Source organism: Physeter macrocephalus, chromosome 4, assembly GCF_002837175.3.
Source record: "Physeter macrocephalus isolate SW-GA chromosome 4, ASM283717v5, whole genome shotgun sequence".
In the NCBI taxonomy this organism is placed as follows: domain Eukaryota; kingdom Metazoa; phylum Chordata; class Mammalia; order Artiodactyla; family Physeteridae; genus Physeter; species Physeter macrocephalus.
Window position 1 is genome coordinate 48954116 of NC_041217.1, and position 14134 is coordinate 48968249.

Here is a 14134-nt window from a genome sequence, read left to right on the forward strand (position 1 = left end):
GGCCTGCGCGCCCGGAGCCTGTGCCCCGCAACGGGGGGGGCCACGACAGTGAAAGGCCCGCGTACCTACCGCAAAAAAAAAAAAAAAAAAATTGGATGGTTGAGCTGGGAAAAATCCAGCTGTTTTACTTAACATTGCACTAATCAGAGTTCTTTGACTCTTTTTTTTCAGTGAATCCAGTGGTGCGTGTGTGTTGGCTTCTCACGCCCAACCCCTTCACTTTTGTCTTTTAAGATTGATTTCAGATAGTGATGTGGGTTAAAGCAATATAATATTAATTCACTGTAGTGGGTAATAGAAAGCTATTCCTGCCTTTGTAGTTTCTCTCTTAAATAGGTCAGAAGCAGCAGGTAATCTTCATCAGCAAAGCAATTAGATTTTTAACCCTTACCTATCACATTGAGCCCTGAATTATTACATGGTGTTTGGGATGATGGGGGTTGGGGAGTAGGGGTGCAGGGGTCGGGAAGAGAACCAGTAGTTCTGGTTTCACAACGTCCACTTTTGAGGTTAGGTTCCTTGATGGCCATTGTCAGATTGGACTGGGAAACGTTTTAAACTCCTATTTTTCTCTCAATAAATCCACTTTCTGCTTTCCATTAGAGAAGTAAACTGTAGTGCCATACAGAGCTGCTAAAACTCTAATTAGCAGATCTAAGAAAAATCAACTCATAGGAAGGTACAGGAGGAGGTAAACATGATTAGAGGGGACTTGGGCTTACTAATGCTATTATATAGAAATATTTCCCCACCGCTGCCACTCCCAGGCTGCTTGATCTTCCTGTTTACTGTAATCCTTCTTCTCTGGGAATTACTTCTGTCTTCTCCAAGACACTTTCTGCCCAATACAGGAAGGGCTTGCTTATTTATTCATTAGCAATGTTGCACATATTAGCAACTTTGTTATTCAGTTCATGGGCGTCGGTGTGTATATACACACAAACATACATAAATGCTGAACAATAGGAGACCCTGAACTATATATATTAACAGCTGAAATTTCTATAACCAGGAAGAATTTTGAATTTGAATTCCAGGTGGCTTTGTTGTGATATCTGTTTATGGCTGTATTTGGAAGTTAAACCTGAGTATCAAAATGACATTTGTTCAGCACTGGAAATACAGTGAATAAAGAAAATTATCCAACTCTCTCCGAAAGAAAAAAAAAAAAGTAACTCAGATAAGTTAATGAAAATAATACCTAGAAACATTAAACTAGGGTAAACACTACAAAGGAAATAAAACGGATGTGAGAGAAAGGTTGTACTTGCAAGGTGGGATGTGGCAAATACCTTTTAGTAGCGGGCTGGGGATCATCTAGGAAACATCTAAAGCTTCGCAGCTTCGTTCTCTAGCACAGTTAAGAGATTCTCCTACACCCCCAGAGTTGCCTCAGTTTTTTTCCTACAGCTTTTGGCTCCGAAATTGTTCATGGAAATGGGTGGAGCCTCGCCATTCCTTCCTTTCTGTCTTAAAATGGTCACATTTGCGGAGCATGCTCCTTGAGTCCTTCAAGCTGCAGCTTCTCCCAGCTGCCTTTGGCTCTAATCTCTTTATAGGTGTAGCACCATGGCAACAGGCCCAGCCTAGAGCCCAGAAACCTTGTTTGTGTTACCTGAGGGGCTGGATGCAGCCTGAGGAAGAGAAGAAGAATATTACCTGTCCTGCAGCCTATTTGGAAGATGACTTCATGTTTTGTTATATGTGTTTCTGTTCTGCTTCTACTGAAGACTTGAAATTACACTTGGAAAACATTTATCTAGCGATGTTATCAGTAACCGAAGGCAGCAGGGGAAACCATCTTCTATTGGTTCTTGTCTTCTAAACACAGAGTTGTTTTCTGAGATGTAGTTCAGAAAGTGATTTGCTGTACCGTGACATGTGGCACCGCTATGATTTGGGGGTGCACTGCAAGATGGCTGTACAGTTGCTTCATGTAGGTAGACATTTATTTGGTTTGAGATAAAATTATGTTTTAGAATATTTTCCTAAAGAATTTAAAACATAAAAGTAAGCCTTATTTTGTACCTCCTATTTTAAATATGCTTTCATCTTCCCTGTTGAGAGGCTCACTCCCAGAGCAGGATAGCCTTTTCCCCTACAAGCAACTCCTCCTGGGAAAAACGGGCTGGAACTGCTGTTTCATATGTGTTTAGAAAAGATTACAGTATCCTGTTGCCTCAACCAGGCTTCCTATGAAGCATATTGGGAAAGGTTGTATGGTAATTACATTAAAATTTGTTTTTGCATTTAGTTATTTATAGTTGATATGCTCTGTTGACAGTATATAACATGTCATTGTCTTATCCAGTAGAACAAAAGGAAATAAATGTGGAGCCATTACATTGTTATATTTTTAGGTACAAAACATGAGGTGGCTTTTGTGCATCCTTTGTATTATCAATGGTAAATATAATTATTGACTTTTTGACCGTAAAAAGATTTCTGAACATCAGAACACACATTTTTGTGTGTGGAAAGAAGAATGGACTAAGGTCCTATTGCTTAAGATGTTTTTTACTGTATGGAGTTTGATTAAACAGTGTTAGAATGGGCACAGAAGGGAAAGAGCAGCCTTTCATGCTAGTTTCCTATATCTCATTACTTTATAATTTAGCTGAAAGCTACTCTGGCATTAAGTATTTTGGTTCCTTTTTAAGTTAACATGGTTATTTCAAGGAAATGAATGAAGCTGTTTATTTAATGTGTTTTACAAAAACAAATGTCTTTCCACAAGGCATTTCTTTTTATCCCTATTACTAGGTACTTCTGCTTGAAGTATATGTATTTAACTCCGGGTGTTTCAGTCAATAAATACTATAATTATTGAGTAAAACTGCATAGCTACCCAGTTCTGGATTCAAGAATATTGTGTTTTATATTGTTTGGCTTCATTGATTCTTCCAAGGGGAAGGCAGTGAAGTACTAGCTCCTGTAGTGACAAGAGTCATGCTTCTCCACATTCCTTTTTAAACAACTAGGGGACAGAATCAACCAGAATGCCTGAACGGTGTTGGCAAAGGTCTATTCTTCTAGTTTGAACATTTCTTTTGAGGGTGGGAAGTTTCTTCAAGGCATTTTACTCTTTATCTATATTTGTACAGTAAAGCATAGATAGAACCAAAAGCTTGCTAGAGAAGAATTCCATATAGAGATGGAAATCAGACCTTTGGAAAAGCAGGGTCTTGTGCTGAAAAGTTTGGCTTTGATTCTGGGTTTGTGTATGTATGTTTATTCTGCCAAAGCAGAAGGAAACAGAATGAGGGTTCAGTCACTGCTATTCTGTCACTGATAGTAGAGGATAAAGCTATAGCATGGAAAAAAAAAAGAAAAAGAAACGATATGTCTTTTGATAACACCTTTGCATAAAAAAATGTATAAGATAACCTTAGATGATATATATTTCTCCATCTCCAACACAGGAATGAGGATAAAAACAATGTCTGTGGTGGAGCTTCAAGCTCCCTTGAGACTAGTAAAATTATAGTACATTTTTATGTTTTGTTGAAAAAAGGAAGTGTGTACACACAGACACAAATATGTATGTGGTTTATCTGTGCCACATGAATATGGTCCTATTATTACTGTTACAGATTAACTGTTAATTTGCTCATTTATTTTCCTCTTAGGCATTTATACATTTGGTTAAGCCTCCATTGCGTTTGACCTTTATTTTCTTGTTGGCCAAGTAGTTACACTACCATAAATATCTTTTTCTACTTTTAGGTCTCGTGGGCTGCCTAAACTAAAAGAGTCACGTTCCCATGAATCCCTGCTGAGCCCATGCAGTGCAGTGGAATGTCTGGATCTTGGTAGAGGGGAGCCCGTATCAGTGAAACCACTCCATAGCAGCATCCTTGGACAAGACTTCTGCTTTGAGGTAGAAAAGTGTAGGAAAAAGGAAGAGTAGTTAGACAACAAAGAGATTTTTCTATCCAGTATTATTATGATCACATTACTATAGTTTTGATGATTTTATCATCTTAACTGGTTTTCAGTTGCTGAAAATTGCCTACTTACAGGGGAAAAATTGGAAATCTGTTAATCTGATTATGTTGGTGATTAAAGTTATTAATGATGGCTTCTCATTCCTTTTGGGCTTGTCTGCTTTCAAAATAAATGAGTTCTTCTACTCAGTGCTCTGTGGTGACCTAAATGGGAAGAAAATCCAAAAAAGAGAGGATATATGTATACATATAGCTGATTCACTTCGCTGTACAGCAGAAACTAACACAACATTGTAAAACAACTATACCCCAATTTTTAAAAAATAAATAAATAAATGGGTTCTTAGTGCATTCTCAGCAGAGGTCACAAGATTAATAACTTATTGTTAGTATTTTAATTTTTTAGTATTGATAAAGATATCACACAATATGTTACTATTTTTCTCCTGAAAGCCAAACCCCCCAATTTTAATGATCCTTTTGAGGAAATTGACTAAAACCATAATTTTTCTAACTAAAACATGGGCAGTTCAAGATCTGGGACCATGTCTTATTTATCTTTGTACTCCCCAGCACTTAGCCCAGTCCCTGGCACATTGCAGGTGCCTAATTTCTTCAGTGAACAAATTGCCCTTCACCAGAAAATTATCATCATCACCTTTTACAAGGTAATTTCCCCCTCCCAAAGTAAATGTACACAATTGGCCATTTGCAAATTTAATTTCAAAACCATCCATATACTTGTTAGGGTTATGATTTAATTAATGAACACAAACTTTAAAAGTTATTAGTGATGAGTCCTATGTTAGATATTGTAGAAGTTGAAAGATGTTATATACCTTTTCTTATGGACCTGCACTATCCAACAGAAATACAGTGCAAGCCACAGGTGTAATTTTAAATTTTATTAAACCCAAATGTTACCACTTCTAACATGGAACTAAAAATTATCAATGAAACTTTCTACATTCTTTTTTTAAAAACTGAATCTTCAAAATCTGATGTATATTTTACACTTATAGCACATCTCAGTTTGGACTAGTATTTCAGGTGCTCACTAGCCACGTGTGGTTAATAGCTACCATATTAGACAGAATGTAACATCTGATCTGATTCACTAGGTTATAATCTGAGATTGAGTTAATATGTGAGCCACTTTAGCAATTTGGACAGGTCATTTATTGGTGTTCTTTTGTATAACAGTCACTTGAACTTTGCCATATTTGTAGAACTCAGTTCAACGGATTGTATGCCCAGCCAGGTGTTAGATTCTAGGCATAGAGACAACATGCTTCATTTTTAAAGGACATTGATAATAATCGTCAGGCTAACCTAATTAAATGATTGGCAGTCAGACTGGTTGCCTAGTAGAAGAGAAGTGGGTTCCAAAGTAATTCAATACTGGTAACTCTTTTCAGTTTCATGTAGTAGCCTTCTGTAACATTATAATGAAGGCAGTCCCAAGAAATAAGCTGTTTTAGAGACCTTCTTCCCTTTTTAGTTTTTTTTATTAACTCAGAATTGAGCATATTTATTTGCAGGTCATTTTTAAAGGTTTAAGTTTAATTAAAGGTTTTTAGTTTTGTTCTTTCTAAACCGTAGGCCAGTTTTAGGTTCCTGAGCTGAATTCTCAATGGCCTTTGTCTTCATACCTGCATTCTAGTAGATGCTAACTAGATAACAAAGCAAAAAGTGATGTAGATGTACATATAGAAATCATAAAACCAACAAATATCATTTTGGTTACCATGTAGTATAATATGGGTTCATAGCATATCTCTAACTCTTTAATGATACAACTAGGAAGATAGAGACCCCCAAGCCCTGCATTTCCTTTTTCTTATCTCTAATCTTCATGTTGAAGGTTACCTACTTAAGTGGAAGTAAATGCTTCAGCTGTAACTCTGCTTCAGAGAGAGATAAGTGGATGGAAAACCTTCGTAGGACAGTTCAACCAAATAAGGTAATAGTGGCTTTGAATGTCCAAAAAATATATAAGTCTATAAGCAGTAAGTTGATTGAAGGTAAATAGAGTAATAATACCTTAAATTTTATAGAACTTTTAAACACATATACATTTTGTCCTTTTATGGTCAACATAATCTTATTACAGATAGTATCATGATTTTACCAGTGTGGATAAGAGCAGCGGTCCCCAACCTTTTTGGCACCAGGGACCAGTCTCATGGAAGACAATTTTTCCACGGATGGCGGGGGGCCGGGGGGGGTTTGGGATGATTCAAGTGCGTTACATTTATTGTGTACTGTATTTCTATTATTATTACATTGTAATATATAGTGAAATAATTATACAACTCACCATAATGCTGATAGGAGGCGGAGCTCAGGCTGTCGTGTGAGCAATGGGGAGCGGCTGTAAATACAGAGGAAGCTTTGCTCGCTCACCCACTGGCTCACATCCTGCTGTGCGGCCCAGCTCCTAACGGGCCACAGACCGGTACCAGTCCATGGCCTGGGGGTTGGGGACCCCTAGATAAGAGGACTCAGAGAAGTTAAGTCACTTGACCAAGTGAGAAGCTAGTACAAGACAGAAATGGGACTAGAACACAAGTTTCTTAATTACTTACTTATCTCTATTTTATTTGCAGAAAGCTAATTCAGTTGCCAAAAGACTGGCTGTATGAGAACTTACAGGATGATATTTTTTTAACCCAAGTAAAATAGAATGTATATGGCTCTCTAAGAGTTTGCTATTATCTTGAACAATGAGTTAGCAATCCCCTTCATTATTTTTTGACTGCCCTTAATGAAGCACATAGCATCACCTACTTTAAGAGGAAAATGTTGTCTTTCTGGGATTTCAACTCTCAAACAAAACTTTGTTACTTCTTTATAGGACAATTGCAGACGAGCTGAAAACGTTCTCCGTTTATGGATTATTGAAGCCAAGGACCTTGCCCCTAAAAAGAAATATTTCTGTGAACTGTGCCTTGATGATACCCTCTTTGCTCGTACAACCAGCAAGACCAAAGCAGACAATATTTTCTGGGGTGAACATTTTGAGTTCTACAGCCTTCCACCTCTTCATAGCATCACAGTTCACATTTATAAAGATGTGGAAAAAAAGAAGAAAAAAGATAAGAATAATTATGTAGGGCTAGTCAATATCCCCACTGCCAGTGTGACTGGTCGCCAGTTTGTAGAAAAGTGGTACCCAGTGAGTACACCTACACCCAACAAAGGAAAGACAGGAGGACCTTCTATTCGGATTAAATCACGTTTCCAAACTATCACCATTCTGCCTATGGAGCAATACAAAGAGTTTGCAGAATTTGTCACCAGCAACTACACCATGTTGTGTTCTGTTCTTGAACCAGTAATTAGTGTGAGAAATAAAGAAGAGCTGGCCTGTGCCTTAGTGCACATTCTTCAAAGTACTGGCAGAGCCAAGGTAAGTGGAAAAGGAGGGTTGCATTACCCAAAATCTCTTCCCTACCTTTTATGAAGAAACAAACACGTTTACTGTGGAGATTCAAATTAGAGATATATGCTTTGCTATTGGTCAAAAAAAAAAAAAAAGAAGAATTAGGAAGGAAACCTATTAGTGGTTCTTAGATCCACTTATTAGTGGAGATTATAAAAGTAAAGAAGTAAAATGGAGACTAACAAGTATTTATTTAAAGTTTATTTGCATGAAATAGAGATACTGCAGCTAGCTCTTTATTGTCTGACAAAATAAATGGTAGGATTGGTGGATAATCCCACAATATGTTCAAGATTATTTTTCTTTAATTCTGGAGTGTGTTGTATGATGGTTTTATTCCTCACTATATTTTAAATTAAGATTGATTCATGACTGTACCCAGCTAGTCACAGAAGGAGGTATTCCAGAAGCATGCTGGTCATTAACAAGAGTCTTCATGAGAGTAACATCTAAATTTGGAATTAAAATACCAAGGGATGTTATTTAATTGTTAGCTGTCTCATGATAACCTTATCTCAATTCATGCTGGATAGAAGTAAAAGTTCAGGAAGATAAAAGAGAGAAATATACTAATTGTATAAAGAACACTAAACAAATGATAGAATCTTTTTTTAAAATTTTTATTGGAGTATAGTTGATTTACAGTATGTTAGTTTCAGATGTAACAATTGATAGAGTCTTTGATCAGCCTGAACTGTGGTAATTATCACCTCTGTGAGGCATATTCACTTAACTAGGCTAAGTCTCCATTATATTATATGCAAATTGGTCATGGTAAAATTGTATTTTAGATCTAGAGGAGTTCATAGCTAGAATAATTTATGTAGAACTGAACAATAAAGGGTTTTTTAAATTTCTTGATACAAATCAGAATATATCAAATATTCAATATTTAGTCCCTTATTTAACTGCCTTCCTACTGATTATCATTTTGGTGGTTGAATTTACTAATAATAATTTTGAGCTTTCTGGTGTTAAAAAAGGTGTCATTGAAATTTTGAGTCTCATCTTTGAAATTGTATGGATATGTTTTTTCTGTTCTTCATTTGCTCAAGGTTCAAAGATGTATGTAGGATTTTTTAACAGCTTTATTGAGGTACAATTTACATATCATAAACTATACCCATTTAAAGTGAAAAATTCAGTGAGTTTTGACAGATTATGCACCCATCGAAACCACAGCAATCAAGATACAGAATGTTACCATCACCCCCAAGTTTCTTCCTGACCCTTAGCACAAGAGTTTTAGTAGTGGCTCCTAAGTCTACGACTCTTTTACAGTGTTGATCTACCCTGGAATAAATCCCATTCATGTTTAAAATGCTTAATTTTAAAATAAAAGTAAATCAACATATTCCCTCTGTTTTTGATTTTGGAGACTTTGAAATATCCAGTGAATATATAACATTCAAAATACAGGATGTTATCACATTTCAAATTGAACAACAGTAAACAATGAACTTTAAATCAAGTTCCTTAGACTGTTGAGAAATGAAGCAGTTATTTCTTAAGGGCTTTATTTCTCCTTATGCCTTCCTTCGCGATGGATGGATGGATGGATGGATGTATGGATGGATGGATGGGGATACATACATACATACAAACAAATATAATCAGCCTAGAAAATGAGTTCAGATGTTTAATTCAAGAAATTTCATGTTGATACTATAGACCAATTTGTAACCATTATATATTGAATGCCTAATATATGTCAGAAGCTGTTAAATGCTGGAAATAATAGAGGTGAATAAAAATAGACACTGTCTTTGGTCTCATGGGACTCATAGTCTTCTGGGGAAAACAGATGTTAATCAGATAATTACAGAAATGTGTGATTACTGTGAAAAGTGCAGATTTTTTAAAAGTTATATGGTGCTGTGAGAATGTGGATTAAGGGGACCTGACTAATGGAGTTCAGGGGCAGTGTTGGTAAGAGAAGGCTTCACTGAGGAAAGATGTGCAAACTAAAATCCAAAGGATCTGAGGAATTAACTCCATAGCAGTGAGGGCAGAGCAGGGTGGGAGTGAAGCATAACTGAGAACAGCATTTGCAGAAAGCTCTGTGGTGAATAGACAACATTGTGTGTTAGAAAGGGCTTGATATATTCAAGGACCTACAAAAAAAAAAAGGCTCTTGAGACTGGAGCACAATACAGAGAGAATGGTATGAGATGAGGCTGGGAAGATAGACAGAAACCAGAAAATATAGAGACTTGCAGGCCACATTCAGAACTACAGTCTATATCAAAAGTGCGATGAAAAACCTTTGAAGAAATTTTTAATTTAGGATTGGTGACACCTAAAATTTTATCCTGACTTTTTTCTTTCAAATGAATCTGGTAGCTTTAGTTTTAAAGCAGCGTTCCCAGAATGTTTGATATTTCATCAGTCTCTCCTAATGTATATTATTTATTCAGTTGCTTTCTGCCTGACTGAACATTATTCTACCAGGATTTTCTGACCGACTTGGTGATGTCTGAGGTGGATCGTTGTGGAGAGCATGATGTCTTGATCTTCAGAGAGAACACCATTGCCACCAAATCCATTGAGGAATACCTCAAGTTGGTGGGACAACAGTATCTTCATGATGCATTGGGTATGGAGAAGAAAAACATCTGTTTTCTTTTCTTTCCCTTTTGATTTTGAGACTCTCATGAAACAACCAAATGGAACTCAAATTCTGCATGTTATCTGGTTCTAGCTGATTAAAGTGTTAAAGTTGGAGTTTCAGCTGTAAGAAGTCTCTGCAATACTCAGCAGGGGAGGAACAGCAGATTGATTTCTTACACTGTGTACCAAAAGAGAGAACTCATCAGCATAGGCAGCTACCCCCATGCCCTCAAGTCCCTGAGATTCTGAGATACACAGTAATGTTAGTAATGAGATATAATTTCTAGTTGACCTGTTTCCCCCAAAGTGATGGGTATTTATATCATGATATAAATACATTACCTAAGTCTTGAAAGTGTTAGCATTTGTTATTATGCATCAAAAATGGAGAAACTCCTGCCAATTCCCACAACTCCCAATTTCTGCCTTTCAGACCTACAGAATTTTTCACAACTAATCTTTGTCCGATCAGTAGTTCTTAATGACTAGGCCACCCACTTGCAGCTCCATATTTGGTCGTGAAATTCAGGTGTTAACCACTAGAGTAAGGCACTGTGCTTGGCACTTTGATATACATTCTGATAAAGTAGACATGAGTTCCTTGAAGAACAGTGTCATTTTTTTTATCCCCATATCCCCAGTACTTCACACAGAATGTGGAGCAGCACCATCCTAAAGAAACATAATGTGAGTCACATGTGAGTAATTTAAATTTTCTAGTAGTCACAGTGTAAAAACGGTAAAGAGAAACAGGTAAATTTAATTTTGATAACATTTTATTTAACCCAATATATCCAAAAATTATTTAACATGTTATCAATATAAGAATTATTAATGAAGTATTTTACTTTTTTCATTCTAACTCTTGAAATTGTGTGCATTTTATATTTATTACACATTCAGTTTGCAGTAGCCAAATTTCAAGTGCAGCAGTCACATGAGACTATCAAGAATAGACAATAAGGTATGAATGAATGGATAAATGTTTGCCCTTAGGGTGCTTACAATATAGATAGATAAGAAAGATAAGGATATCCCTATAACCAAAAAGAGGAAGAGAATCCTGTGCCTTTTCAAATAATTAAAGAAATGGATTATACCTGATGGAATTATAAAATTTCCCTTGTGACATTTATGATGTGTGTGTAGCTCGAAGTTTAGCAAGGTTTATAAAAGCAGAGATTGGACAAGGGAAATGGCAGGAATTAACATAGGGGAAAGAACCTCATGAACAAAAAGGTATCGAGGTACCAGAGAACCAGGCATGTTTGGAATATAGCCAGTTAGCTGGAAAATAAAGTGAGAAAGACAAGTCAACAACAACAAAAATGATTAGACAAATAATTAGAACCAATTAGTTGAGGGCCTTGACTGCCTGGCTGAGGAGTGTAGATTTTACAGTAATCATTGGTGAACAACTGGAAGTTTTGAGCAGGGTGTTTTTAATAGAATCAATTTAACAGAGTGATTTAAATGGGTTGGTGAAGAAAGCAACTGAATGCGGAGACCAGTTAAGAAGCCATTATAATAAGGAAGGCAAGAAATAACAAGACTGTGAATGAGGTAATCGCCAAGAGTAAGAGAAAAGTTGGATCTAAGAAATATTAAAGAAGTTGAGCTAATAGGACTTGGCAACTTTTCAGTTTGTGGGAATGGGGCGGGGCGTGGTGGAGGAGGAGATCAAATATTACAGTGAATTTGGGGCCTTCGTGAGTGACAAGAAGGATGATGAGATTCTTAACAGAAAGAGAACATAAAAGTAGTAGCCTTGAAAGAATGAGAAATGATATTTTCACTTCACATGTATTCAACTTGAAGTTCAAGTAGGAAATCCCAGGGGTTCTAGGTAGGAAATCCCAAGACATCTGTCTAGCTGGCTGGTGAAAATTTAGGACTAAGTTACCCATGTGGAGGAATCAATGAAACTACAAGATTACAGGAGCAGGAAGAGAATAGGGCCAAAGACAGATCTAACAATGTACCTGGTTTATGGTGTAGAAGGAAGCAGAGGAATCAGAGAACTGGTCAAAGAGAGAGGAAGCATGCATGCACACATGCAAAAAAAAGGAAGAAAATCAGGAAAGTACTGTGTCTTAGACACCAAGAGGAAAAAAGTATAAATAGAGTCAGAGATTGAGGAAAGTAAAGATTAAAGAGAAAACATGGCTATTGCATTTTGATGACTCGTGATGGCTGGGACTGCTCTCAGGAGCACAGGAACCAGGTTGCACAGGCTAAAAAGTGAATGACTGCTCAAGAAACAGGACCGTTGTGTTTACCTATGCTGGACTCACTGTAGAAGCAGTTAATTCCTACTTTGGAGAAGTAAATTTTTTCTTCTCCTGCTTCCTATCTTCATATTTTTTTCTTTTCTCTAAGTCATGTGCTTTAGTTTAAGATCTAATAGGAATTTAAAAGAAGACTAGTGAAAATGGATTTTCATTGACATTAGGAAAGGTACAGAATCAGAGTTTCACATAAAAAGCTTATACTGTCATATCATAAATTACATATCATGGTTTGCTTTAATGATTTGCACTGCCTTATAAAAAGCAATGATGATGCATCTCAAACAGTATTCTCTATTCTGGGGAGATAAAGGTGTAGATATTTGTTGACCATCTACTTCTTAAAAATCAGATATTCATATTCTACCATCAGTGTGCTACCCAGATGAAATAATTCCTGAAGTGAAAAGGAGAGACAAGTCCTTTGTTAATCATTACAGTTAATTATTAACTGTCCTAGAACAGTTAATAGTTAAATAGCTGATTGGCCCAATGAGACCTGAAAATTGATTCAGTGAGCAGGGGGAAGAAATTGAAGTAACCCCACAAAGATCTCTATTATATTTGTAACCCAAAAGCAAGGACCAGGGTGGTGAAGATGGCTACTGCTTCCAAGAGCACAAACAAAATTAATTGGTAAGCTTCTTCAGGAAAGAGATTCTACTGTCTTCTCCCCATCTAATTCCCCATATTTCTAGTTATCCGTTTTTTTATATATATAAATTTATTTTATTTATTTATTTTTGGCTGCACTGGGTCTTCGTTGCAGTGCACGGGCTTCTCATTACGGTGGCTTCTTTTGTTGCAGAGCACGGGCTCTAGGCACACAGGCTTCAGTAGTTGTGGCATGAGGGCTCAGTAGTTGTGGCTTGGAGGCTCTAGAGCACAGGCTCAGTAGTTGTGGCGCATGGGCTTAGTTGCTCCACGGCATGTGGGATCTTCCCGGGCCAGGGCTCAAACCGGTGTCCGCTGCATTGGCAGGCAGATTCTTAACCACTTCGCCACCAGGGAAGCCCCTATGAGAAGTTTTAAATAAAAAGGCTTCACAGTGAAGTCTCAGTAAACCAAAAAATCAAATTAATAAGTACAGCTGAGCACTCTGAATAATTAAAGTTTTGTTGTATTTCGTACACTTTGGGGAAAAAAAAATAGATGTTATTTGCAGACTACCTGAAGAATTCTCAGAGAAAATTGAGTTAAAAGTTGCCAGTCATATTAAACAATATCTACCTGCCTTTTAGCTAGTCTTCATTTATCTTGATTAAAAGCATTACTGTTTACAGACTCTGCCTTAGTTAGACTTAAATTAAGTCTTTCATCTGTTAACCCCTTTTACCTTTCTAATTGAAATCAGTTTGCATGTTGATGCATCTGATCAACAGGAAACACCATCTTCTGTGACATATAGAAAAGTCTCTAAAAAGGCCTAATTTCCACCATTGGTGGCAGAGGCAAATTTCCTTTTAGCAATAATATGTCCGTACCTAGTGGCTTATTTCTATACATGAAATTTGGATGCTAGATAATAATGAGTCAGTGAAACACACCATAGAACATTCTATGCACAAACTCAAATTTAAACAACATATTGAACACCCATCCTCTTTGTCCTTGATCTTTTTTTTCAAAGACAAGAGAGCAGACATGAAGGGATCATTAAATCTGTCTCAGTAATTTGTGATCGGCTAAACAGCTTCTAGGTGCAGATCTATAAAAGTTCACCTTTCAATGTGGTACTTTCCACACTATCAGACATAGGTTACAGTTTCTTTTTTTAAAAAATTTATTTATTTTTGGCTGTGTTGGGTCTTCATTGCTGTGCTTGCGGGGAGTGGGGGCTACTC

General features: G+C 36.8%; 1 protein-coding gene across 7 annotated transcripts in view; it reads left to right on the forward strand.

Moving 5' to 3' along the window:
- The window catches only part of RASAL2 (RAS protein activator like 2), a 382125-nt gene that overhangs the window by 337543 nt on the left and 30448 nt on the right, over positions 1-14134 (forward strand). For all 7 annotated transcript variants that reach the window (XM_028488596.2, XM_007105300.4, XM_007105301.4 and 4 more), the window contains 4 exons: positions 3727-3880; positions 5812-5910; positions 6805-7359; positions 9844-9988. In XM_028488596.2, coding sequence (XP_028344397.1) covers positions 3727-3880; positions 5812-5910; positions 6805-7359; positions 9844-9988 — 953 coding nt within the window. The remainder of the gene's footprint in view (positions 1-3726; positions 3881-5811; positions 5911-6804; positions 7360-9843; positions 9989-14134) is intronic.